Genomic DNA, 27436 nt, shown 5'->3' with positions numbered 1-27436 from the left:
AGAACTGAAAGGGGAAGATAAGCCCAACTCAGTGTGAGAAAGTAGAAGAATGAAAAAATGTACTGTGTACTATCTACTCTGTCACTGTCCAGGCCTGTCACTGAAGTAGGTTTTAAGCAAATTTTTCATACAGGTGAGTGGAAGAAACTGCTTTTGACGAATCATCCAGATGCATGTAACAAGTTACTTTTCTTTCCTTCCAAACAGAACTATTTCCAACTGAGCGCAAAACCTCAACGAAGTTTCCAAAACAGCAGTACAGTATAAGTTTCCATGAAAATAAATGGGCAAAAACCACTAAATTTCATCAAACATCTGAAGATCCTGAATCCCTGTATTAAACCAACACTTCCTTTTTTTACTCTGTGATATTATCAGTGTTCTTGTAAGCGTGTGTTCCCTATTCATCTATGCCTCCTTTCAGAGACATACCAGTTATATGTCGTTTTCCACACATGCGTCACATCTCATCAAATACAACTTACTGCCAATCCTACATGTTACTACTGGACAGTACAAGAGGAGAAGGATAGTGTGTTTCAGTACTCTGAATAAACACTGCATATGTAAAGTATTTATAAGTATCATCTGAACATCTTTAAATTTGTATGAGAAAAGATTGTTATAACTAATAAGTACCCTAATAAGGAGTTAATTATTTGTTTCTATATGTGGAAATATAAACCCAATGTATGGCTGTCTACATATTCTCATGTGTTATGTACATCTACACATATATTTTACACGTGCTTCATCTACAGAACAGGCTACATAGAATGCCATTATGGAAAATATCTGTAACAAATCTTTTCTCCAGACTTGTTCCTTCCATCTTCTTGGCACTAAGGCTGGAAAATTTTGTATTGATATGTTAAAGTTTGCATAAATAGCAAAACAGAATGCAAATTCAACTTCTAATATAAAAAAGGCATGTTTAGCTCCGTGTATCAGACCTGAGTATGTATTACAGGGATGGTACTAAAACTGTAATATCCATTTTTGCTGAACCAAAGTCACACTGAAAAGTCAACATGTACAGAGTCCACAGAAAGTGATATACTGCCCTTTAGTTGTAAAGCAGGCAGTTAACTTGTTAGCAAAATGAGATTAACAATGATAATATTCATAGACAACAATACTCATTTAAGTGCATTTAAGTGCAATTATCCAAAACCAAAATTTGGTCCTAAATCTTAATGGCTCTGCAGTTAGTGTAGCTTAACACTATGTTGACATAAAACTAGGCTAATACATCATATAAAGAATAACTTACATATTTATTGCCTAAATACAAATCATTTAAAATGTTATAATGGGTTATAGTGAAACACACTAGATTTCAGAAGGAAAAAAGCTCTGCCACATTCAGGCAGCCTTTAAGCTGCACCATAATGTGTAAGTACATACCTTTTCATAACAGAAGAAAAACAGAACTATATACAATTTAAAAGGCAATCAACTTTCTACCAAACTGAAAAGGGAAACGTGTTTAAAATGTATGATTGTACTAGTGGAAAATCATTGTTCAATATTCAGGATACTTACAGATTTGTTGTCCAGTCTGCAAGATCTCCGCTGTCCATAATAAGGTGATTTCTATCCAGTAGCCCAGGAGGGCTAGCGGAGAACACAGGAGTAGGAGACTGGGAAGAAAGAGAATCCATGCTACCAGTTGGAGTGTCTTCTTTTGGAGAGCTGTGACTGTCACCTAGGAAAGAGAAAAAAAAAAAAAAAACATAGCATGATTCAGAATGGTACTAAAAAGAGCCAAAAATTCTGCTTTGGTCACCACATTCTGATATACACACAAGGAAAAATCTAAGCATCCTATTTTCACAGAATATTTGCAGGACACACAATCCACCAGCATCTCCCCCAAAAGTTACTATAGCACAATTTCCCCCATCATTATCACAAGTCTATCTTTGCAAAAAAAATGTATTCCCAGTCTCCTTTATAACATGCATTTTATGTGGATGAAATGATAGATTTGAGAAGGGGGGTTGCTTTTTATATAAATGTATCACATCAAATAAAATAATTTAGGCCACACACATTTGTAGATCTCTCTAAAAACATAGTGTCTAATTATAATTTAATACACATTTGAGTAAATGATTGCTCTCAAGTACCACAAGCACAACTATATAAAACAGGGAACAACGAAATTTAGAAAGGACAGAATAAGCAGAAGATCTCTAACAGCAGGACATTAACTAACACGTGATACCCCAAAATATTACTTTCTTTACTCCTTTTTAGGGTGGTCACTTTTAAGATAACTCATATTTTGGTCTACTATTTGTTTACACTGTTTACTTTTACAACGTCACTCAAGAGGCAGATTCGTTCAGAAATGACTGCTTAGGAAAAAGTTAAAAGAACGTCATTCCTATCTCACAAACAGTAAGGAAAAGTTGCAGCGCTCACTGCAGACCATGCTGATACATCTAGCCACGTTTTTCACTGAAAAGCTAACCTTCACCAACCTTTTATTTAAACATCAGTTGTCATTTTATAAGTTCTAGAGGAGTCTTAGGAAATAAGGATAATTGCAAACATTACATTGTTTAGCACAGCTGAGCCCATAGTCTGGGGCCTGCAGCTGTTTTCAGAATATTTCAGAATACTTAACAGTAATAAGAGTCATTTCCAGCCACCCTTTACATGGCTCCCTGCATCTTTTCCTTCCCTCCTCTGCTTTCTGCTCCCACTTAAACATGTGAGCACATACACAGCCCTGATAAATAATATCACACAAATCCTTCCAGAGTTAATTCAATACCAGTGATCTCATAACCACAGAAGAAGTTCTGCTTCTTCAGGACCGGAACAACTGGAAAAAAACTTGAACAATCAAAGCCTAACAAGCCATCACAGTTACTGGATCAAAAGCTCCTGAAGTATTGAGCCAATCTGAAAATTTGTATATAAGTAGCACTATATAAGTCCTATATAATATTATTTTCTAATTCTAAATGTTCTCTGCACAGAGAACAACTAAGTTTAATTCAAATCCCTCAAGCTGAGCAGCACTACTGCAATGATTTCTTGTTTTCTTTTCTTTCATAAATTAAAGAAAAAGCAACGAGAATTAAATGTGAACAATGAAATGCTTCTTTCCCTGGATAAAATCACAAAATCACACTCACAATTTCCTTACTGCCTCAACTAGTTTGATCCTTTCTGCCTAAAAAGCAGAAAGCTAGCAAACGCTCAGCTGCTTCCCCAGCCACCTCATCTGCACCCCCTCTCTTAACTCTCTGAGAACAACTTCCCTAGAGAGTCAAATGACGTGCGACTAAAAACACTCAAATGATAAAAGTGATTATCTGAAAATTTATCCTTAAAGTAGCTGCTAATTTAAGGCTCTAAATTAGCCTGTAGTAAGAAAGCACAATAAGAGGAGAAGTTAACCTCAGCAGATGAGTCACTCCTGCTTTGCTGCCCCATCCCTCGGCGAGCAGGCCCATGTGCAGCTTGATGTGACACGAGAGCTGCAGGCCTCTAAGATAAAAACTAATCCATTACATCTCATTTGCAGATGAGTGTGACACGGTGATAAACAGTTGAGAGATTAGACACTAATACTGCAGTTTTACTTTATTAAGAAACTAAATTCCTTTAAACTAAATAGACTTAAGTCCTTTTACCTCATCAAAATTTATTTTCAAAATATTAGTATTAATGCAAGTCAGACTATAAAACTACATGTGCCATATTATAAAGGCATGTTTACCTAAACTATCCACTTAACTTCACTACAACACGAGTCCTAAACTATTCTTCATTAGTGCATGACCAAGTCATCATCCCCTACAGAAAGGGAAGATTTTTCTGTTGCATCATTTCTCAGAGCACGCAGAGAAAGCAAGAAATACTACATGCTTCAGTCACTGCCCACGGTAGATTCTACATTAAAAGACTGAAATATGCAGGCAATTGCATTTGACATAATCATAAATAAAACTCAGTGTTACATTTTTCTTCAAACTTACTTCTTCCTTTCTTTGCTTTCCTGAGCCAGCATTTTGACATGGTCAACACTGCATTGCATTCTCAAGAGTAAGAACTTAGTTTAAAGAAGCAAAAAAAGGAAAGGTATTTAAACAGAAAAGCACCTTCTAAATTTGGTGGGATTAAGCAAACAACTTCTAAAAACATGTTAAAAGATACTTTAAATTACAAAAACAGATAACTCTAAACATCAGAAAAGCAAAACAATAACTTTATTCATTAAAAAGCTATTCTGTACAGCTGCAAAAACTAACAATCATCTAGCACGCTTTAATGATTAAAACCAATGTATGTGCAAACATTAAGTCTTCACAGTGTCACTGTTTTGATGTCAATAGTACAAAGATGTGCATGAAGCACAGTGTCCCACTCTGCTCTGCACTGTTGCTGCTTCACCTGAAGCACTGTGTGCAGTTTTGGCCACCACAATATAAAGAGGACATAAAACCATTACTATCCAGAGGAGGTTTACAAAGATGGTGCAGGGTCTAGAGGGCAAGATGTGTGAGGAGCAGCTGAGGACCCTTGGTTTGTTCAGCCCAGAGCAGAGGAGCTGAGGGGAGGCCTCATGGTGGCTGCAGCTCCTCACAGGGAGCTGAGGGGCAGTGCTGAGCTCTGCTCTCTGTGACTGTGACAGGATCCAAGGGAATGGACTCACCAATTAACACACGTACTTTCAATTTGTTAGGCTTTAATTTCCAGACATGACCCATGTTATCCATGACATGATTATTAGTTTCACTCACATCAGACTTCTGTTCTTTATGAAGGTATTTAAGCAATCTTCTTTAAAGTTTAACTAAATTTCTTACTATATGGGATTTTGCAGTTTCCGGATCAAGCGCCTGCTGTATGAATCTATTCCAGTATTCCAGAGTTCTTTCTGAAGAGTGCACACCAGGTCAGAATTCCACGTTTTCTTGTCATCCCACAAGTGCCACAATGAACATTAAATTCCATCCCTTATCAATCTCCTGTTCATACATGTGAGGTCTGCATTTTTTTTTGCCACAGGATTATATTAGTAGCTTATAATGAGTTGATTGTCCATTATGACTAAGAGACCCAGTTAGTAGAGCCATTTTTTTCAGGACAGAATTCTCCATTCTGTAGCTGTGGAATACATCTTTCTTCTAAGATCAGTAAATTTATTTCCTTAATACAATCAAGCTTATTTTGTCTGAACAGGTGCAGTGTAGCACATGGCAACGACTCCAACATAGCCGCCATTGTCATTATTGTAACTGTATGTAAATATATTATCAAGGATCTGTATTTACCATTCAAAATATTGCTACTACGTTAGCATTCCTTCAGTTTCATTGATCTTCTTTGGCACCTTACAAGATGTTTGAAACCAAATGATCTCTAAGGTCTCTTCCAACCTAAGCCACTCCATGTTTTAAAAGCTAACATTGCCAAGCCATACAACTCAATTACTAGACACCTTTTTTTTTTTTTTTTAGGTCAAGTTAGATGGTTTAACATGATTCAAAATATTTGCTTTGCAACAGGCCTATTCATGAAGATTTCTGCTTGACCCTGCTGATTATAAATTCCACATTGATTTTTTTAGTTTTCTTTATGAGTTCTTCAAAACTTATAACATATGTTGGTATTTCCTCTTTTTTTTTCTCTCTCTACTCTTCTACTGTATGCTGCTTTGTGGAGCCATTAAAGATCCTAATTAGCTGGAGATTTAAAAATACCTTTAAAGTCTTGCCATAGCTGTTTTGTCTAGAGTGTGTTAAATACATTGCTGGCATTGAATCAGGCCTATGGTTTTACTTTATTTCAGAATTCATGGGCTCCCTAATATTGATAGTCTACTATTTTTTACTGTTTCTCTCCTCTGACTCCTCTTTACCTCCAATTTTGTTCTACAAGGAGCAGCACTGTCAGATTTCCAATTTCTATTAAAAGATTGACTGCCACATTAGACTGACAGGTCCTTTCGAAAAGGAGATCTTGAAATTTTTCATTTTTCTTTTCTAACACTTGAATTCTATTGAGTTCTTACATCATAAAACAGGAAAGACAGGATTTCTTTTTAATGCTTATTTATGTAGTTCTTTGAACATATATTTTGTTGTGTTTAGTGCCTTCATTTTTTTTCCCCAGAAATTTCAATTCCCTTCTCTTTTCTCTCCTGTTATACTCTTACCTTTAGGTACCAAAGAGTGCCAGACCAGACTAAGGACATTAGGATTCTCAGTATAAATGCAACGGCCTGTGTGATGTCTCAAATTTTTGTCAATACTTGAGCCATCAACTCTTCACCTTCTATATACTCATGGGAAGCCTCTGACTTCCTTCAGCCTTGTGCTGGCCATCTCTAGAGTTGTCACCAAACTGCATCTACAAGCTCCTCATCCTATGCAAACAGGTATAGGAACCAATTGTATGCTCAACAGAGTTAAAATTTGTTTCACAATCCCATCACTTTTTGCATACTATTTAAATTCTTTTGACTGCTCAGATCCTTTTAAACTGTCATCTAAATTATCTTATTGTTTTACTGTTCTAATCACAACACTCATGCAACTTTAGAGCTTTCACTGTGCTTCTGCAGCAGATACCTGTGCTTTGTCTTTATGACTGTTCTTAATTAAGGCCAGTACTACCTAGAAAATACAATAGTTTACGTTGGTTCTCACCACTTACTGGTTGTGTTAACTGGTACTACTTACCACTGAGTTTCTAACCCAAATAGCCTTTTTTAACTTACTATGTGTCACCCTTTCTCACAATGAAAAATCTGCATAAGATAAGAAAATTCTTATCTGGTCTAAAACTTACTTTATTCAGCTTCTTTTCAATAGATACATAACACCTAATTCTTTTTCCTTTTTGCCTGGATAAGGCTCAGATAATACAGGCTCTCAGACCCTCCACATCAAAAATGTGAACTCATCTTCCACCTAACTGAATATGACATATCTCCCTGTTGCCTTCTTTTGACTTTTTCCATCTGGCTAGTCTAAGAATATATTTCTTGTTGGCATCTAAAGTTAAGGGAAACTGAAATACTTTGGCAGTGTCAAAAATCAGATCCTTACTTTGTTCCAAGAATTCTAAATAAGAAAAAGCATGTAATAAAAACTACAAAAAAAAAAAAGCTAACACTACTAGTTACTTCTTTGAGTGACAGAGTTTTATTCCAACCTTAGCTTAAGTAAACTGAAGAATTACATACTTTACTATTAAAAGAAAGACTAATCTTTAACATCAACGTTACAACCAATGTCTATAGCTTAAGGGCAGCCAGAGGAAGAAAGCAGTTTATGAAACTAAATGTTTCTGAAGTAGATGGGGAATTTACCACAGTTTCTACTAAGACACGTAGAGAGTGAGCAGAACAGAACTGTTCTGCTGTGCATGCTGTAAATTTTTATCAGATGCACAAATTGTGGCATGACTTATTCCACTTTGATAAAGTCACATAGATCTAATCACAGACAAGAGGAAATGGGAAGAACTGAGCAAAGTAAATTAAAGATGCTGCAAAATCCCTATTACTGCCTTCAGCTCTGATATGTTATGCATCATGAGACAGGGAAGCAGCAGCTGCATTGCTGTGCAGCCACCCATTCTCCCCCTGAGCATCACAGCTGCATCCAGCTAAGAGATAACAAACACACACTCACCATAAACAGCTAACTTTCCACAATAATACAGTACTTTTGCTCTTATGTTAATCTGAGGATATATATTCTGTTTTCATTTAACAGGAATCCCATAAATTAGGAAGAGAAAAAAGTATGAGTATCATAAATACTCCCTATCAAGTAAGAACTTAGTTCCATGTGCTAGAGCTTCAACACAATAGAAAAGAGGTATGAAAAACTTCAGATTAGTTGACTCAGAAATAGTGCAAACCTAAAGAGATTCCCTAACACAAAATAAGTCACATAAAGAAAGTCAAATCAGCATTACATTATGACACAAGTAACTGTCTTCTTCAGGATATGCTCTGAGAATTCCTTTACTATATATATTACTGACTGGAGGAATCCAGTTAGGTTACAATATCAACAGAAGTCAAAACAATTTACTTGGTACTAGGAATCAGAACATTCACATCAGAATCATACCAGAAATCAGAAGGGATTTTATTCTGAAGCAACATATCTAAATCTAAAAGTAAACAATTAACCTACTTAATCAGTAAAACCCATACAAAAGGTACCATTATCTCATGCTAACCAAGTATTTGCACTTTGCTGTGCACTTACAAGAGTATCCTCGCTCTAGAAAGGATTCAGACATTATTGAAAAGGCCAGAAGTAACTCTAGTGGAAAAAACTTTTTGTGATACTGATCAGAGGAAGAACTCCTCAAGAGCAGCCCTGCAGAGAGGGACTTGGGGGTCCTGGTGGACGAGAAGCTGGACATGAGCCAGCAGTGTGCGCTGGCAGCCCGGAGGGCCAACTATGTTCTGGGCTGCATTAAAAGAGGAGTGGTCAGTAGGGAGAGGGAGGAGGTGGTCCCCCTCTACTCAGCTCTTGTGAGGCCCCATCTGGAGTACTGTGTCCAGGCCTGGGGCCCCCAGCACAAGAAGGACGTGGAGCTCTTGGAACGAGTCCAGAGGAAGGCCACCAAGATGATCAGAGGGCTGGAGCACCTCTCCTATGAGGAAAGGTTGAGGGAACTGGGCTTGTTTAGTTTGGAGAAGAGAAGACTCTGGGGAGAACTCATTGTGGCCTTCCAGTACTTGAAGGGAGCGTATAAACAGGAGGGGGAACGATTGTTCACGAGGGTGGATAGCAATAGGACAAGGAGGAATGGTTTTAAACTGAGACATGGGAGATGTAGGTTAGATATTAGGAGGAAGTTTTTCACACAGAGGGTGGTGATGCACTGGAACAGGTTGCCCCGGGGGGTTGTGGATGCCCTGTTCCTGGAGGCATTCAAGGCCAGGCTGGACGTGGCTCTGGGCAGCCTGGTCTAGTGGTTGGTGACCCTGCAGTCAGCAGGGGGGTTGAGACTCGATGATCTTTGAAGTCCTTTTCAACCTGGGCCCTTCTATGATTCTATGATTTGGGAAAGGCCTTTCTCTAGATGCAGAGCTGCAATCCTTTGCTCTCAACACAAATTATTCTGTGCTAATCATGCCAAGCACCAAGTCAACTTAGATATTATTTTACTTCTTCACATTTTTGAATTAAATCATCTATTTCTGAGTAAACAAAGAAGTTGTGTACTTTTGCCTAACATACCACTAAAACAGATCAACAGAATTATTACTCACCTTCTCACCTTCAGACTTTAGAAGCTGTGCTATTTAAACAAACATTAAATGTTAAAAGTTAAATCACATAAAAATGTGCTAATAATGACATATTATTTGGTTAAAAAAATCATAGCAAATACTAAAACTAAAAAAGAGAATTATTTAAATGTTTCTGAATAATGAGCGTTTTGGATGCCCGACTCCTTAAAAGACTGAGAAAAATAGACTTACATTATCATATTTCATCATTGAAAAGTATTCATTGTCCACAATGTGTAGCAAATACTACGCACTACAGTACTGCCACCGTATGCAATTGCAATGTAAGAAAAATGGCATGAGTTTCTACAGAAGTTTAGACATCAGTAGACTTACACATTCTAAAACCAACATAACTTTCATTGAGAAAACACAGGACACAATCTTCTTATCCAGCAGTTTCATGCTTTAAAACACATGCAGTAAGAATGAGATCCCTATGCCAGCTATTTTTTCCTCTCAGACAAAATAATTAAGACAATCATTAAAGTTGAATACATTTTTTCCCTAAAGACCAACTTTGATACAGTTTTCAGATGTGTGCATGTACAAGCATGTGCATCTTATGTACAAAGTGGATTTCCCACAGAAAGATTGTTTTTTTCCAACTCCATCATGATTCAGAAATCTTAGAAAAAGGAGGAAGTCGCACTAGACAGAATTTGCCTCCAGACAGGCTGATGCAACTCAAGAATTACAGCCAGAAAGTGGGTGTTTGAGTTGGGTCTAGGGAAGAGAAAAAAATGTACTCATCTGCAAGTTTCTTATGGGCCAGGGGAATTTTGGGGCCATTCCCCTGCCCTACTCCTTTCTAATTTATCCTATTTATTTTTTAAAAGACAAGGTAAACAGGTATACTTCTAGACATACACTGAACTTGCAATAGCAAGCAATTATTTCAATAAATATCAATTTCACTTCAGCTTATCTCTCAAAATTCTTGAGAAGCATTGCTTATGTTACTCCTTTACTCCAAGAAAACCCTGAAGAATTGTAGGGGAGCCTTTTGCTGAGCAAGCTAAAACTAAAGTATTTGAAGTTATTCCCCAAGCGGTGGTAAAGACATTGAAGACAGAGGCATGTATACAAGGTTAGGGGTGTTAATTTATGTCAAATAATTAAATTTCAAAACACAACAGAAATCAGATACACGTATGCAGAGGGGCTCCTCTTTTGATCAGGGTATACTGTGATAATAAGAGCAATACTGAACCCAAAGATTACTCAGTTTTTACCAGAGCTTGCTTGGCAGGAAACCACACAGGACCTCTAGCCTTACTAAGCTGGCCAAATGCCGCGCATTAATTTCATGGTGGTAAAACACAGTGATGAGCTGCAACTACTTCCAGAAAACTCAGATAAAACATAAGGTAAGTAGATTGTTCTATAGCTTTCATAGTTTTATGGTAACATCAAATGTGTTGGCTTTCCTTAAGTTCAGGCAACATATACCTATGGCCCAGACCTATATCAAAACCTATCAACAGAACATCTCTAGTCTAATCAACGACAATGAGAACTCTGAAGAAATCAAAGCAGATCAAAAAAAGAGTGTCCAATGCCATAACTGGTACTGAAAGTTCCATCATTCAGTAGTACATCTTAAATGGCATCAGAAAATCTAAAGTTCATGAAAATATTCTTCCATCATTCCTTTTCTTTCTCTTTTCTGAGAGAATTTGCAATTCAGGTACTGACTAGCTGGAAGATGTCACTATAAAGATACATCTACCACCAAAATGTGACGTGTTCAAAAACAGAAGACAGATTTTGCTACCTCAGTGTATTTAGATTAATTTTTTCTTTCATGCTTGGATTCTTCTACCACTGTTCATGCCTCTGACAATCCAGCGTTAGATAAATGCAAGTGCATTATTTTTGTTGCACATCTAGAGAGGCTGCACTATGGAAGCAACAGTGTGGAAATGGACCAAGGAGGTTGTGCAGGACAGAGGCAACACCAAGCAGTGGTAATAACTGAGACAGAAGTGAACACATTCGTCATCAGTGAATTTTCATCCATTACAGAACACTAGCTCTGGGAGATAATCAAACTTGCCAGGCATGAAGCTTGTAGATTACAGCTACTGTGGTCTCTGAGACTATTTTCCTTGGTTTCAGTCAGGTCTCTTAGATGAGACAGCAATTCTAGCTTTCCCTATTACTATTACTTTTCCATGATATACCCCATAAGAACTCCTTCAATCTCCCTGTTAGTTCAACAAATTGTAAGCCCAGCCAGGAAGGCAGAAGGTGACAGTGATGTAATTCACTATGTCCCATTAAGTATTAAGTGCTACTTTCAAAAGAAGAAAACAGAAAATAAAAGGGAAAGAGAAGACCCAACAGGGCAAAGACTCCCAGAAGCTAACAAAACAAGAATACAGTTGTTTTTTTTCACTGAATGGAAAAGACTGGCACAGACTGTGAGCAAATTAGAAAGAGGAGGAATATTCCCTAAGTCACGTCAGCCTTTCAGAAAGTTTCTCCTCTCCAAGATCTTCTCTCCTATCCTTGTCATCAGTGAAGGGAAGCAAGAGTAAAACCATGTGAGGGAACATCTTGTTCAGAAAATGCACACTCATCCATAGGAAACTGACTGAAGAGTTGAACAGTGTCAAGTCTTTATTTTACCTTCATTCTTACGTGCAGAGTGAGAGCATTTATTTTCAATCAACAGAGGTTGGACAGGGCACAGCTGGCTTGTAGCAAAGACATATCAGTTCCATGTCTGGCATTAATGGCTTTTCGTATGTCAAACTGGCTCTCTTACAGTATCATGTTCCCTTGCATGTCCGTGCACAGAAGGTAGAGAATTAAAGAGATGAATGATTATTACAGGAGATCGCATATTTTCATTAATGCCTGGTCTCAAGCAAAGATTGACCCTCTCTCCTGAACTCCTCACTCCTTCTTTAAACTCAGATTTTATTTCTAGTCTATTTATATTTACCTTCACTACATTTCTGATCCTTGTTGTGTGCACGTACGTGTGCGTGTGTAAGCACATGGGGATGTGTTTATTTTCAACATTTCCACAAGCTCAAAGGTTCATATTCTAAAGATGGACAGGCACTGGCGATGATATAAAGGCAATTCTGACATCAACCACAAAGATTTGATGCATAATTTGAAAAGAAGTTAAGAGGTGTTTACGATGTTATGATGGGTAATTTTGATTTCAGATAACTATGCTGTAAGTAGGTTGTACCAAGTAGATTACTCATGGGTGCAACAATGGACATATTGTAAATTGTGTATAAAAAGAATGGGCCAAAATTATTCCATACTTCCAAGAAAAATTGGTATCTTCTACTGACCCAAAGCCTTGTGGGCAGAAGCTGATTATCCAAAAGGAAACTGGGAACCTATACATACCCGTTATTACCTAGGAAAAAGCTTCACCTTCACTGGCAAATGCTATATAAACTAAAAATCTTTTTCAGCTCTCATCCTATTCAGAGCCATCAGGTAGAAAAAGCTGTGATAGATCCTGTTGAATTGCAGAAACTATTCTTGCAGCAAGGTGAAATACGAACTATCTTAAGTTCTACATGGCAAACAGCAATCATCCTGATCTTCCCCTTGCAACTGATATTGGTGTACCTATTTTGGAACAGCATAACTGTGTGTTCTGCTCAGCTGTTAACAATAGCTTTGTTAGCAAGTGTTGCAAGCCCTTATGGCTTTTTTATATGCCTATGTAGCTGCTTTTCTTTCCATTTCCCTTACTATGTGCCAGGTTACAGAAACACTTCCAAGCAGCAGATTCAGAAATAGAAAGAGTTCAAGGCCAGGTTTCACACCTGCAACCTTGCAGCTCTGGGCTGTTCCAGCCCTGAAGACCAATCTCATTATTATAAATTCAAGGCTTCCTTCAATATCCCGGTTTTACGCTCAGTAATTCCAAATAAAGTCTATGTTTTTTCACTTGTTTGTTTGGGGCAGGAAGGGATGGGAGGAGGAGGGAGAAAGAATAATGCATGGGAGCTGTATAACCATTACACATATCACATTTTACTTCAATGAACTAATTCAGTAAAATGCCACAGTACTTCACGCAAACTAATTTATCACTCAATTTAAGACACCGTATCACTCCAATTCCCTCAAAAAGAGCTATTCCTATTTGACACTTAACATAGCAGTCATACTTTAGCTTCCCTAGATCTTTCAGAAAGTAATACTAATTAGCACCAAGTTTTAAAGGATTAAACATCAGAACTCATTTTTATTTATTTTAGAATTCAACACAAGAACCTATTTTCTAAAGTAAAATAAATAACATTTTTAGTTTCCAGCAGCACCAGAAAGCTATTCCAAACACTCAATATGTCTCCAAGTTCCTGTATGGAGAGTAGGAGACAAACACCTTAAAAACAAAACAAACAACCCCTCCACATGACACACATGTGCTATGTCCCTATGACAAATTTTGATATCTAGAGAGTATCAAGAGAGTATTCAAAGAGAATAAGGAATCAGTGGGCACCGTGGCTTAAGACTAGTATACTACTGGTTTGTTTGGAAAACAAGTTGTTCTGTAATTGGATGAATTGCCATGCAAAACCAATTTCTTGACTGCAGGTGTGGTTTATGCAACCCATGCTAACTGTCTGCTCATCTAGTTGGACTGAATTATACTTTACGCAAAACATCTCTTACTGTATTGCTCTTCCGGCCCCGCAAAATAGTTTAATACTACAATGCTACAACATAAAATCATGTAAAAGTAAAATAAAACCATAAGGGGACAAAACTGTAACTTTGCATTGCCCTTTAGAAGAAACATAAATAGAGCTCTCTTCTGATAAGTACTGATTGTCCAAATGGAAAATACAGACCCAATGACGTTTTTGAAAGAACAGCATAAACATCTTCCTGTTTTAGCTAACAGCCTTTCTCTCCATAGTGAAAAAGAGAGAATGCAAAGTTGTTTGTATTTGTACATAGCTGGGACTGTAAATCAAGGGAGTTTCTGCATTGCTACTTAATTCACTCTAAAATTCATTCAGATATTAAAAGTACAAAAAGAAAAAAGAAAAGAAAAAAGCTATTTCAAAACAAAACCAAGAAAAACCACCAAAACCAAAGTGTCTTCATCTTAGAAGGCTAGAAACTCTGGAAATTATCCCAGTGTAAACCTCAGACAAATCTGCATTTTGCTGAAACAAGAACTCTGGGAGTAGGCTATGTATGAAAGTAGCTCAAAGTTCTCCATTAAGTGCAGTTCTACTTAGGACACCAAGATGCTGAAAAGCATCACAATGAGAATTTAATAACTGGCTTACCACTGAGAAAAGAAGTCGAAAGAAAAGTGGACAGTATAATCTCTGACTTAAATTTGACTAAAGAAATGAAGATCCTCAAGGTAGTATATAAAGTACTCAAATTGCTTGCAAATAGGTTTAATCATCTAATTGCCAAGTACAAGGAAAATCTATGCCCTATCAGAAGCCAGCACAGCTAATTACAAGAAGACAAAAGAAAGATTTTTATCAAACTTAGTGTGTGTTCCTCCACTATTATATCTATCAATATTTATGTCACTTACAGCGCTTTCTGGGTGGCTGCTGCATACAGGTTTTGTGCAGTCAAGAAGCTTCCCAGCTGAAAACACGCTTTTAAAAAGAAAAGTTGGCCTGAACCCTGAATTTCCAATTCAAGCAGTGGATTCTGAAGCCTGTTAACTCTCTGGAGCAGCCGATAGTTAAAGACTTGTTTCCGCTTTTCTAACAATTTCCTGGTTTGCATAACAATCCTAAGAGAAACACACTCAAGAAGTTTTCCAGCACAGAGATTATGTCTCTAGCATACTCATAGTTCCAAGGCACAGAGAATGTTTGTATATAATTACAATAATTTTAGAGGTATATTTCTTTACAAATACATTTACAGATAAATATGTATTCGCTACTTGGTTTAAAACAAGATTATGATAATTTTGTCATATCCAGGAAATACAAAACACTGGCTTATGCCTGGTGCTTAACTCATGCCATTGTGAATAAAGAGGGAAGGGGTTTAATGTTTAATTTCCTGTTAAAAACACACACAGGATAAAATCTTCCAAAGAGCAGTTATAAAACATGCATTTGTTAGCCAAGAAACTAGGTAAATATGGAACGAAGCCCAGGCTTACTTTTATTCCTCTCCCCCCTATCCTAAGAACAAAGTAACTGAAGGCCACAAATTTGGAGGCACTGAGCAACTAGATACTAATCAGCCTGGCTGATTTACATTCCATGCAACCAATCCATTGGGATAGTTTCTGAGGTAATGCAATGATGCAACTGGGCTCAGGGTACTGTACTCCGATGCGTACCGCACACCTGCCAAACACAAATTGTACCATCTCCTGACTACCTTCCTGACAGAGCTACCTGGCTAACACACACATCCGCACTAGCATGTAGTCTGGACCTGTCTATAGCCAGTTTCTAGCAACAACATAATGACAACAATGCTACCTTTGGTAGTAGCTGAAGACATCATATAGAATATTTTTTAGAAGTCAAAAATGGAAAAATTATTTTCAGATCTTACTGAAACTCAGTGCTGTATGTCCTGGAACTGTGACTTCAGCTGCAGCAACTCAGCCTTCATCATCATTCTATGAGTAATGGCTTATTAGGTTATTCTGCAGTTTACCACAGTTCCCAGACAAGTATGGAATTTCTGTGCAACAATTACAGTCTCTTAAAAATCCCAGCTCTTCTCTTTGTTCAGATGCCTGAACTAGGAAAAAAAAAAAAAAGACTGTATTTACAAGAAACTGAATGTTTAGCACATAGTTTTCAATAGTTACACTGCATTTTTGAATCCTACAATAAAAATAAGCCATCAAACATTTTCTGTGTACTGTGTTAGGGTCAAGTCAGGTCCTCAGTGCATATCTTGAGGTATTGAATTAAAAAAGCATTGTGGTACTTCCTGTGATACACTGTGATTCACATTCAAAATTAGATGTAAACAACTGTGAGTGTATTCAATTTTGTTTTTGTTTTGCTTTCTTTTCAATAGGGGATAAATATATTGTTGCAGATATAGCTCAAGAGCTTTCTTAGCTTTGGTAGCATATTATTCAAATTAACATAGCTTAAGCTTTCTAAGCAGATGCACTTTAAATACTTTTTAGTCAATACATTTAGTTTCATATTTGATGTAAGGAAATGCACAGGGATTACATATCTCTAGTGAATTTAATCCGATGGCAGGCATGCTGAATTTTTGCAAACTCTTTAAAAATCTGGCTTTGAGACTATAAGTGGCCCTGGATTTATTTCTAAAACTTGCACTTACAGCTGCTGTGTGCTCTTTCCTTCACAAATTAATTACTGTTGATCACTGATTTAATGACAGTTCGTTGGTGAATCTCATAGTATTGTATGAGTTCAAAATCTTCCTGTTTATTTTCACTTGCTGATAACTGGACTTGATGCCCTGATCTCATGATTCTCCATGTGAAAAGATAATTGACTAACAACATTAGAAGAGGGAAAGGGAATAGGGTGGAGACAATCTTTAACACAGAATGAGTACTGACTTGCCTTCTCGGTACTGTACGTACCCCCAAGCAACAAAATTTCAGGAAAATGACTACTTTTCTGGCCAACAGTCAGAATATATGTGGTGTTATATACTCTGCTTCACTGTATGCTGCTATCACAAACTGCATGCAGAAACAAGACTTTTTCTTTTTTTTGGCTTTTCAACAGTCAGGTAAGTTTAAGAGTATTTACTGCTAGTAACAGCAAGGTATTCAAGATTCAAGTGAAGTAGTAGAATCCTCTAGTGCAGTGGTGACCTGAGACTTTAATCCAGATGAATTTAACAGTAGAGTGCATTAGCTGTTCTCATAAAAGATTTGCTTTAATTTTAGTTCTCTCTTCATTTATCTTACGGATGTGTAATTTTCAATAGAGAGGTCAAAGAGATTTCCCCTAAAGAATAAGGAGTTGCTTCATTTTCAAAATCAGAAAGCATATTTAGGATGGTTCATCATACTTTTAAACACATGTCACAAGACACTTGTCTATACTTTCCTTTCTCTGTACACTACTTGCTTCTTTACACGTTCCAAAGCAATTAAACAAGCATGTATGCACATGCATGTAAGTATACATATGAAACAGGAAATGAAAAAACCTACTAAAGTCAGAATACACAGGAACACCTATCTGCTGCAAAGACTGAAAGTATTATTAGCATCTTACCATCATCCAGCTCAAGACAAAGATTGTACACAGCCAGAGGCCTCTTAATACGCTGCCCTTGTCTTCTGGACTGCCTCGGTGGGGCATTTGGAGGAGATACTGACGTAGAGATTGACTCAGGAAAAGTGACATCAGGCAGGGTTTTGAAAATCTGCAATCAAGAACAAAAACGGTGTTAATTATTTATCACGAAAAGCAACCTGTCTAATGCAACTGTAAGCCATTATCAAACAACCTTTGTTTTGGATTTAATTCAAAGCAGGCAGAAGCCAAAAATCCATTCCTTCAAGTTTGAGAGTATGCCATGGATCTTTACTGAGCATTTTTAAAATAAATAAATAAATAGATATAAAATGGAACCATGCAAGAGCACTGCCTACACTTTAACCAAGCTACAAACAAATTAATCCAAAGGTAATATGTGTGTGAACATGCTTGCCAGCTAGGATGGGAGGGAAGGGGAAAGAGGGAGATGAACTAGCCACCAAAAAGTTTTCAAGTTTCAGCTAGGGCTTATAATGTTGCCAGAATACCCATTTTAATTTTCAAAACTTATGATGTCACTATAATATCTGCCAGATATATATATATATCATATTCTTGAAGAGAGCAAAGGGAAAATTCTGAGGGGAGGGATTTTTAATGAGAGATACCATAGTAACATACCATGTGAGATTTTTTTTCAGTCAACTATTATATATTGAGTCACATTTATATTAAATGATGATATGCACAAAGATGCATATAAAAAGGATTGCAATTCTTATCACCATTTTATCCTTTGAGTCATGACTATTAGCATATCACCACTCCATACAAAATACCATGCCACTTCTCTCTGGGTTAACCAGTAACGCAAATCTGCTCAAACTGATAGTACTTTAACTGACACCTACAAGGCACAGTCTAATGATGTTGATTTACTTCTAGAAAATTATCAGTATGTCAGTGTACAATATAACAGCAGCCTTTTACAACTGAGCATGGCAGATTCCTATGAACAAATTAGATCAATATTTTTTTTCATCAAATTCAAACCAGCTGATAAAGAAAAGCACAAACAGCACCTGTACAAAAAAACCCTGTGTCTGTAGGGCACCTTACACCACTACAACACAGTAATATAACAAGATACAACATAACAGTATGTGCTGTTCTTTTACCCTGCAATTTTAAGAAGTCAGGTATCCATATAAGAAATATTATAAAGAGTAGACTTATAATGAATCTTCAAAGAAGAAGCTTTTTACAAAGCAGAAATCCATGCAGATACAGCAAACAACACATTTTTGTATTATTACAGCACATCTCATATCCAGTATGAAGCTAAAAGCTGACCAGGCTATTCTACGCATAAGAAAAATGCCATAATCATCTTGTGGTAAGGCAGTCAAGTCCTCATGTCAAAATTGTAAGACATTCTATATGCCAGGTCTGTTAATCCCGAATATTACACATGCAGGAAGGAAATGACCCAGGAACACACATATACGCTACCTTATAACCACTTAATGATCACTCTCACACTGGCAAAACAATGATGGTACAAAATAATCAGAAACACCATTCTGAAAACTGTGGAAGAAGGATCAGATCACCAAAAGTGGGCAGCACGAAGCGGGAAGCTTCAGTGTAAATATTACCTTCCTTCCCAACAGGGGAATGCTGTTCTGGAGGGGAAGGTAAAATGACAAAATTTGAACCCCAGTCCAGTTCTAAGAAAACTGGCTCCCACTTCTTCACATGCTCACCAACAGGGAATATGAGAGAGAACCAAAACAACGCAACAATGTATGTACAAACAAAATATTTATAAAGAAGAAGGAAAACCAGCCCAACCTGGTTCTCCCCTGCACAGACAGCAAGGCTCTCAGACAGTGACAAAGCTGTAATTGTGTTTAGAGTGTTAAAGTCATTTTTAAGCCATGATTCAATTTATAATAATGAAATCTAGCATGCACCTTCGTGGCACTTGGCTAGTGGTACCACACTGCCCCCTTATGTGGAAACATGAGACTAGACAGCCGTTTTAGGGATAAATATTTGCTTCTGAAAAATTCAAAAGCACCAAAAACTTTAAATGCCATCTTTTCCAACTAAACGTTGAGTCTGGACTCTTTGGTAAATCACTCTCTGCCAAGAAGTTGCAGCACATTGTTCACTATGTCACATTCACCAGCCGTGTTTATTTGTACTGCCTTAACCACATATCTCTACTGAAATTAATGATGGTGAGAAGAACAAGCATTCCCCATGAGTGCTTCATAAGAAATGAGCTTTCTTATATGCATTTAGGTGACTTGCATAGCTTGCAGTTAATTTCTTAAGCAACTAACAAATATTTGCTTCAAATAAAACTACTAGCAAGAACCAAGAAAGCAAAACACAATCAAGACAACTGTAAAGCTGATCCTTAGTTAAAGAGTAAGGCAATAAGTTGGAGGCAGTTAATGAATCCAAGCAGATTCCTAACAGTAAATAGCCCTGTGATGTGAAAAAATAGTTAGTGGCTTGTTGTGTTTTATAGGGAAAAAAACCGTACAGAACAAAGAGGAGAAATAACAAGCCAGCAGCAAAGTCCCGCTTCAAACAGCAGTACACCATTTGGCACATTCTAGCTACTAACTTTGCAGTAGTACTTGTGCCAGGTATCAGGAGCTCCTCAGAATACTTACCCCTCCTCTACTAAAATAAAATTTAATGGCACTGAGTCTTCTCCTTTACTGCCAGGAGCTTCTCAGTAGATTGTTCTCCCTCTTCTGAGAAAGGTTTACAATTCCCAGATCCTTCCTGAAATGGTCATAGCTAAAAGTTGGGTGATGTGAAAGAGCACTATCAGTATATCACCTCTACTGTTAATATTTTGAGCTTGCCAGCAGCAGAGCTGTGCATCAGTGTTTCCAACAGCAATGCTCAGTGTAACCCAGTGCTATCCAGAACTGGGCAGGCTGAGCTCCCTTCCGTATAAAGACACCCAAATGGGCATCAGTCCTCATTCTGCTCTCAACTTCTTGGCATCACTGACTGCTGTTTCATCTCTGGGCTAAATTCAGTAAGTGAGGTACTGTTTTCCAGGGAGCAAGGATTACCTCCAGAGAGCTCCAGGGCAATACAAGATCAACTGCTCTCTTGCATTCAGTGAGACCAGGGCGAGCATACTCAAAATCCATCCTCATCCTCATGCATTCCTCTGATACATTAAAGTTTTGGGATCGTTACTGCCCTTTCAAGTTGCTCATTATTTGCGCTCATACCTACTTCGTTATTTTCTATTTGCCTCTAAAATCCAATACAGCTCATCCATAACCAGAGCTGCATTTTCAGCAGCAGACATCTCATTCTGCTGCAGACCCAAATCTACAGATCGTATAACAGTTTTGAGAAGGCAAGCATCCGAAAAGCAAGTGGAAGGTCCGCCCTTGCCCTAAGATATGCACATACAGCATTCAGCTTCTCTTTCTTGCTTTAAATTTACTTTCACTTAAATAGACAAGTGCCTTAATGGACATTTTCTACTGCTTGAACAGAAGTATTGCAATGTCTCATTGAGAATGGGGAGATGGAAGCATGTTTTAATTTAGTTGTGGGGAGAAAAGTTTGTTGTGGTTTGGGTTTTGTTTGTTTTAATTCAAATTTGCTCCCAGTCTTATTAATTATTTAAATACTATTTAAGTATATGTGTTTCACAGCTAATAAAAGACGCCTACTGTGAGAGATTGTTACCAGAAAAAAGTGCACTGTCAATGCACAGAGGACAAAATTCAATATATTATCAACATATACCAAAAATGCTACTATGGGAACAGTATGGGAACACATCTGAATAAGTTTCAGCATATCTTTTTGCACGGCAAAACGTGGCTATCATGATGCATCATAAGGAAACTGCACATATCCAATAGGGCAGAATTCCTCCCACAGGAGGAACAGGCCTGGAACATGCTATTTAATGGAAGATTTGATTGCTACTACAGATAAACCCTCCTTTCAAGTGAAAAAAAAAAAAATCAGACCTACCATCATCAGTTATTTGGACTGTAGAAGTTACCATAGCTAATACATAGACAAGAATAAAATCTGATCTTTGAATTACCTCATTCAAGAAGCAATAAAAATGTACTAAACCAGACTCAAAGGTTAAGAACTTTACAGTCACATACAGTGGTACATAGTTTTTGTGACGGAGGTCAAACAGCACTAGATTTATAGAATATGATTTATCTACAGTTTAGTTCTTAAAAGCATTAGCATCTTCCTCTTCAATTACTTGAGGGCAAACCTGGAAGTTAAGTAAAACAATTTACATATGGGAGAACACTACCATGTAGCACTCAAAGTGCACAGAAACAAAACAAAAATTTTATCCAACATCAAATCTGTTAGTCACTCACTCCTATCCGAATTAGCTCATTATTTTAAATGGTTGTTTATGTTTGATCTTATATGAAAAGCAGAATTTAAAGACACACACTGAGTTAAGAGGTTGATCAGTCTTCAAGCCAGCAGTGTCAAAGTCACAACAAAAAAAAGATGAGACTCTTGTTGAGCTACTTAAAACAGCGGTACGTCTGACCTAATTTGCTCTATGCAATAGCACAAAATGGATACTTCACAGAGCTAAACAAACCACAAACCATCTTGCATATGTCCCACTAATAACAACCCTCTCTACAGCAGTGAGCCCAAGACCATCCCTACACACAACCATTCCAGTTCCTAAACCTGTGTCCCACAAAGTCTGTGGAAGCATTTCTTGAGAGTAATGAGCCAAATTCAACATACTATCACACTGTATTCCACCAGCAGATCCATGTGGCAGCAGCCCAAGGAATTCTGCCAGATTCCTCTTAATCTGCAACAACAGTGTTGGCCTCTAGATCCTAAGCTCTTGCTAGAGCTGATTTTAGAAATTTAAAAAACCCGTGGCTAGGAATATCTAACCAGGCCTATTCCACAAGTTTTTGACTATGTGTATAGTTGTACATAGAAATGTAGATCAGATTCTGCTGCTATGAGAGAATACTGATCTGTTCTTTCTGGTCTCAAGCAGAACTAATTAATGAATTTTGGTACATTTGCCAGGAATCACTTAGGAAAAGACCAGACATCAGGTCATCTCTGTCTGCTTTGTATCGCTGGGGTAATTAAAATTTCCTCTAAAAATCAGTGGGAGGCAAACAGCGAAGACAGAGTGAGATGAAAAAGAGGGGAGAAAAAAAATGGAAGCTTAGTAATAGAGCTAATGAGGATAAACTTACAAAAATCATTAACAGCTTAAAGTTGTGCCATAATTTTCCTGCAAGACAAATCCTCCATTCACTCTCGTAACACCTGCTACACAGAAGATGCATCTATTTTCTTTGAATACATGGAAAAAAATCAGATTTCCAGAAGCTACTCTAATGCAAAAGGAGGCTAGAAAAAGACAAGTTTATTTTGAATATTTTGAAATTCAGCTCTTCTACAACAATTCAGCTCCTCTACAACAATCATATTTTTAGAGGAAAGTATTTTTCCAGACAAGAAGAACACCAATACAAGTTTTTATCTGGTAATTTCCGTTCAGCGCTTGATTTGCAGTTGGCAAATAAAAGAAACAGACACAGACATGTTAACTGACATTTACTGAACAATATAAAGGTGTCACCTCAGCAACATTTACTGCTCTGCCCTCATACATATTATGATGGCTGTACTCCCTACATTTCCATGATAACCGGCTATACAATATATGCTGATCTGAGAATATTTTAGGAATTAGATGCTACAGGATTGTGCAAGAGAAACTTACCACGACCATGCTCTTTTCTTGACTTAGCTTCTTTTCAGTTTAATGTAAACCCAATTCAGGTTTTTATTTTGAACAGTAAAATCTGTACTCAGTAAGATGTACAGTTCTACAGGTTCTTTTTGTTTTTTTTTTTTTTAATTTGAAGAGATTGCAGAAGGTAATTGGAGCTACTAAAAATTAAGCATATTCATAATAGACTTCTGGAAATACAGGATTATATCTAAACTGACTGCATCAGTTCTAACAGTTTAATAAAATTTCTAAATTAAGACATTATTGAAATATATACATATTTAAAGTTTCTTTTTTGCATTTAAATTTATTAAAAGAGTGTTAGATCAATCTGTTTCATTTTTGGTTTTAGTCAACCTGATTTTTTCTTCTAGTTATCAAAAACGTCTCAATAAATATAAAAATATATGCACTAGAAATTATTGACATTTACATAGAATCTTTGTTCAGTACATATAAAATGAAGCTTATTATTTCTCAAAATCGCATTAAATATTTTTGAGAATATAAAATTCAATAAACATAGTCAACAACTTGTTTAGAATCTTTAAGTAACTTACCTTCCCAAGGTTATCATTGTGTTCACTTCAATATAGATGTGCCTGCCTTGAAGTAAATATGCCAACTTTTGTGCTTTATCAGCCATACTCTATACAATGTGATCTGCTGTGCACTGTCTTCTATGAGGCTGCTAAGGATGCAGATTTTCTGAAGCTTTGGATTTTGAGGCTTGAATTTCACTACAGACCACAAGACACCTTCATACAGTATTCACTGTCATCATATTTGGAAAAAAATAAACTCAGATCAAGAGTTGAGAGATGCCTGAAGTTAAACCTCTGGAGGGCCACCTACCAGAAAGCATCAATAATACTCTTGAAGTTGCTTGGTGCACTCCAGTTACAGTACAACAGAGTATGCAGCTTGAAAAGACCAGGAGTAAAAGTCAAAAAGTAAAAAACAGGAAACATCCCTGGTTGGGAGAGAAGAGATTCTAAAATAAACAACGATGACAGCAACAAAAAAGAAAACAACAACCCAAGGCAGCCTTTTCTTCATTGCAAAGATAGAATTTGCTGAGACAATCTGTGTAGCAGCTTGGTTACCCATAACCAAATGAAACACTTATTTTAGGGATCTGTGGATGCCATGAGTCTCAATCTCGCACTAAAACTGTCGTGTGCTCCTCTTCATACAAAAGGAACTAGTGCTCCAGACAAATTGCAAACTATTAGAGTGACAGAAGAGCAGAGAGAGGTTTTGGATCTGATGTGTATACATGTAGACTCCAACAGCCACTCATCTGGCCTGACTGCATTGAACCCTGCAGTTCACACTGGAGCTTTAGTGAAGAAACTAAATATGGCCTATAAAACATGACATTGCAGTCTGCAGGACAGATGAGAAAGGATGAAAGAAAAAAAACCACAACATATCAAGGTTAGAAACATGTGTCCTTTGATCTCTTGGAAATTATGATTTTGTTGACTCAGCCTTTCTAAAAGTAGCGTTCCTGATACAACAATTACAGCATCCAATGTATCACATCTCTCCACCTTTTAACAATTCATGAGAAGAATGCTCCTGATAGCAGCCCATTCACTGCTGTCATTTTATTCATTGAAGGACTGAAGGAAATGACAGAGTTAACAATACACCACCCTTGATATACCTACACATTTGTCTACCGCAACAGCAGAAACAGCATATGCACCTTCTCTTCTATACTCACCTACTGTAACTTACACCAAGGAGAGTACTTTAAATAAGGTTGTCCTTGACTATTACAGCTACGCATACTAGCTTTGTGTATCTCATTTAGTTACAGGAAATACCAGAAAGAACAACAACAAACAAACAAACAAACAAAAGCCTTTAAAGGAGAAGATTAAACACTCAATCCAACTATCTAGCTTTCTAAAACATGACATACTCTTACTTAGTTAATGAATGAAAAATAATGTAGAATGTGAATATTTGCATATATTTGCTCTTGCAAAAAGCATGAGATGTCCTGAGAAGTTAAATGTAGCACTTACAAACCTTAGTCAAGAGTTAGCAAAAGCAACAACCATGGCCAAACACACAAATATGATCTCTCCTTTCTTTGTAAGGAATAAATACAAAGACAAATAAATATGTATGGTAAAATCTACTTTTCTCCAATTTTATATAAAGTAATATGAATGATTACATATCAACAATAAAAACTTGTGTTTGACCCCCTCCTACAGTGTCACTGTACAAAGTATCAGAATGAAACGTCAAGCTATCTGGAAATGACACAGTTCCAACCGTACTACACAGCCCTGTCATTATTTGTCAAATAATTACCCTCTTGCCACTACAAGGATTCATATCTTCCTTATACTGTACAGTTTTTTCTGGTCTTCATTCTTATTAAAAAGCTTTTTTTTTAATCATACATCAGGACCACAATGTCTTTGGAGGCAAAGAAAATATTCTTCATTGGTATGTCTAGCACCCACTACAATGAAGCACTGACACTTCCTTAATGTAAATGGGACACATACAAACATATTGGAAATAAACATCAGCTGCCTGTCATATCTTATTTATTCAAAACTGTTAAATAGATTTAAATACACTAACCCATTTGGTAGGGCAAAAGCTTAGGAGAATTCTGAAGAATACATATCAAAACACAAGTGTATATCACACTATTACCCACTATTCTGTCATTAGTAATGATCAGGCAGCATGCTACTTGGATCTATTTACCTAAGCAAACAGGAAAAAAGCTTGCAAATTTAATGCTTTATTTACCAATGAAATCTGCAGTCACAAACATGAATGGAGTTTTGATACACAGTGTTCTCACTATGCACAAACTACATTAAGACTTAGCAAACAGTAGTCTTTAAACAAAACAAAGATTTTCAGTCAATTAACGCTTCATATGTCGATCTCACATAGAAAGGCTTTCTTTTATCCATAGAGTAAAGAATGGGTTTGAAGAGTTTGCACATGCTATAGTGGAATGAAAGAGCTGCTGTCACTTCCACCCAAAAACATGAAGAAGTTCTTTGCTGTGCCTGCAGCTCTTTCTGCTTTAGATCCAGACAACCAGTAAAGCACACACTTTTATTACAGGAATAGCTTCAGTGACACTTCTGATGAGTTACATGCTTGAAGATAAGCAGATGCTGAATACCTTCCCAAACTAAGTCCAATGCTGTTTCCTTGCAAATTCTGCTTTACTGGAGATTACTTACTTATTTTTTTTCCCCTCAAGTCAAAAGCTTGTTGACTTCGGAAACATTCAGCTTGGGTGGGTTTCAAATTGCTACACCACAGCAAACCACCACAATTACAATGCATTGCTTCTTGGTCTTCCATTGCAGCCAATGGCAAAGCAGCGCAAAAAAAACCTGAAAGAAGTCCTCTACAGTATTTCTGGGCATATGGCCCAGTTACTGTCATTTCAAAAGACATGCTTCCATGTCAAAACACAGTCTTAGTTTAGAGGATGGCAGTGCCACTATGCCCTGAAGGCTCTTAAACATTTACCTGTAACAGAACCACTTCAAAAATGCAGTGGCTGCACTGAGGAGACACACGGACACACCTGAGTGCTGCTTCCTGCTCTCAGATGAACATGTGACTTCACTTGCTTTTATTTCTCCCATCTGATGAACGCTGCAAGTATTATGTACTGTAATATGTTTTAAGACTAAGAATTTTCCAAATATTACTGAATGAAGTTGATGTTGGCTTAAGAGCTCAGTAGCATTTCTTCCACTTAGTTTAAAAAGAAAATTATAAATTGGTCTATTTAAACTAAAAAAAAAAAAAAAATTAAAACATGTTTCATAGCAAAAATTTCTCCATACAACTGTTTTAAGCAAAATAACACTAAATAAAGACATATTCTGTCTAATGTATGTAAAATTTTTGTCATTTCTACATAGATGAATACAGAAAACAATATTTCTATTGGAAGTATAGAGTTTTTCAAAACTAACACCTTTCAGCTAACTTACCTATAAGTTGTTAGAATTAAAAAACAAAAAACAAAAATGTTATGCTTTACTGTGCCTATTCCCTTTCTGAAGACTCTGGTTTTCCAGTCTCCTTTAACAGACTTCTGTCAAGTCCCCCTCTTTT

At 36.9% G+C, this 27436-nt stretch overlaps 1 protein-coding gene across 3 annotated transcripts in view; it reads right to left on the bottom strand.

The window, feature by feature from the left end:
• The window catches only part of ARHGAP10 (Rho GTPase activating protein 10), a 140765-nt gene that overhangs the window by 19161 nt on the left and 94168 nt on the right, over window positions 1-27436 (bottom strand). For all 3 annotated transcript variants that reach the window (XM_021396394.1, XM_021396393.1, XM_021396392.1), the window contains 2 exons: window positions 17506-17656; window positions 1546-1708 (listed from right to left, as the gene is read on the bottom strand). In XM_021396394.1, the coding sequence (XP_021252069.1) occupies window positions 1546-1708; window positions 17506-17656 (314 nt within the window). The remainder of the gene's footprint in view (window positions 1-1545; window positions 1709-17505; window positions 17657-27436) is intronic.

Source organism: Numida meleagris, chromosome 4, assembly GCF_002078875.1.
Source record: "Numida meleagris isolate 19003 breed g44 Domestic line chromosome 4, NumMel1.0, whole genome shotgun sequence".
In the NCBI taxonomy this organism is placed as follows: Eukaryota; Metazoa; Chordata; class Aves; order Galliformes; family Numididae; genus Numida; species Numida meleagris.
The sequence above is the reverse complement of the archived record's forward strand: the minus strand, read 5'-3'. Positions and strand labels throughout refer to the sequence as shown.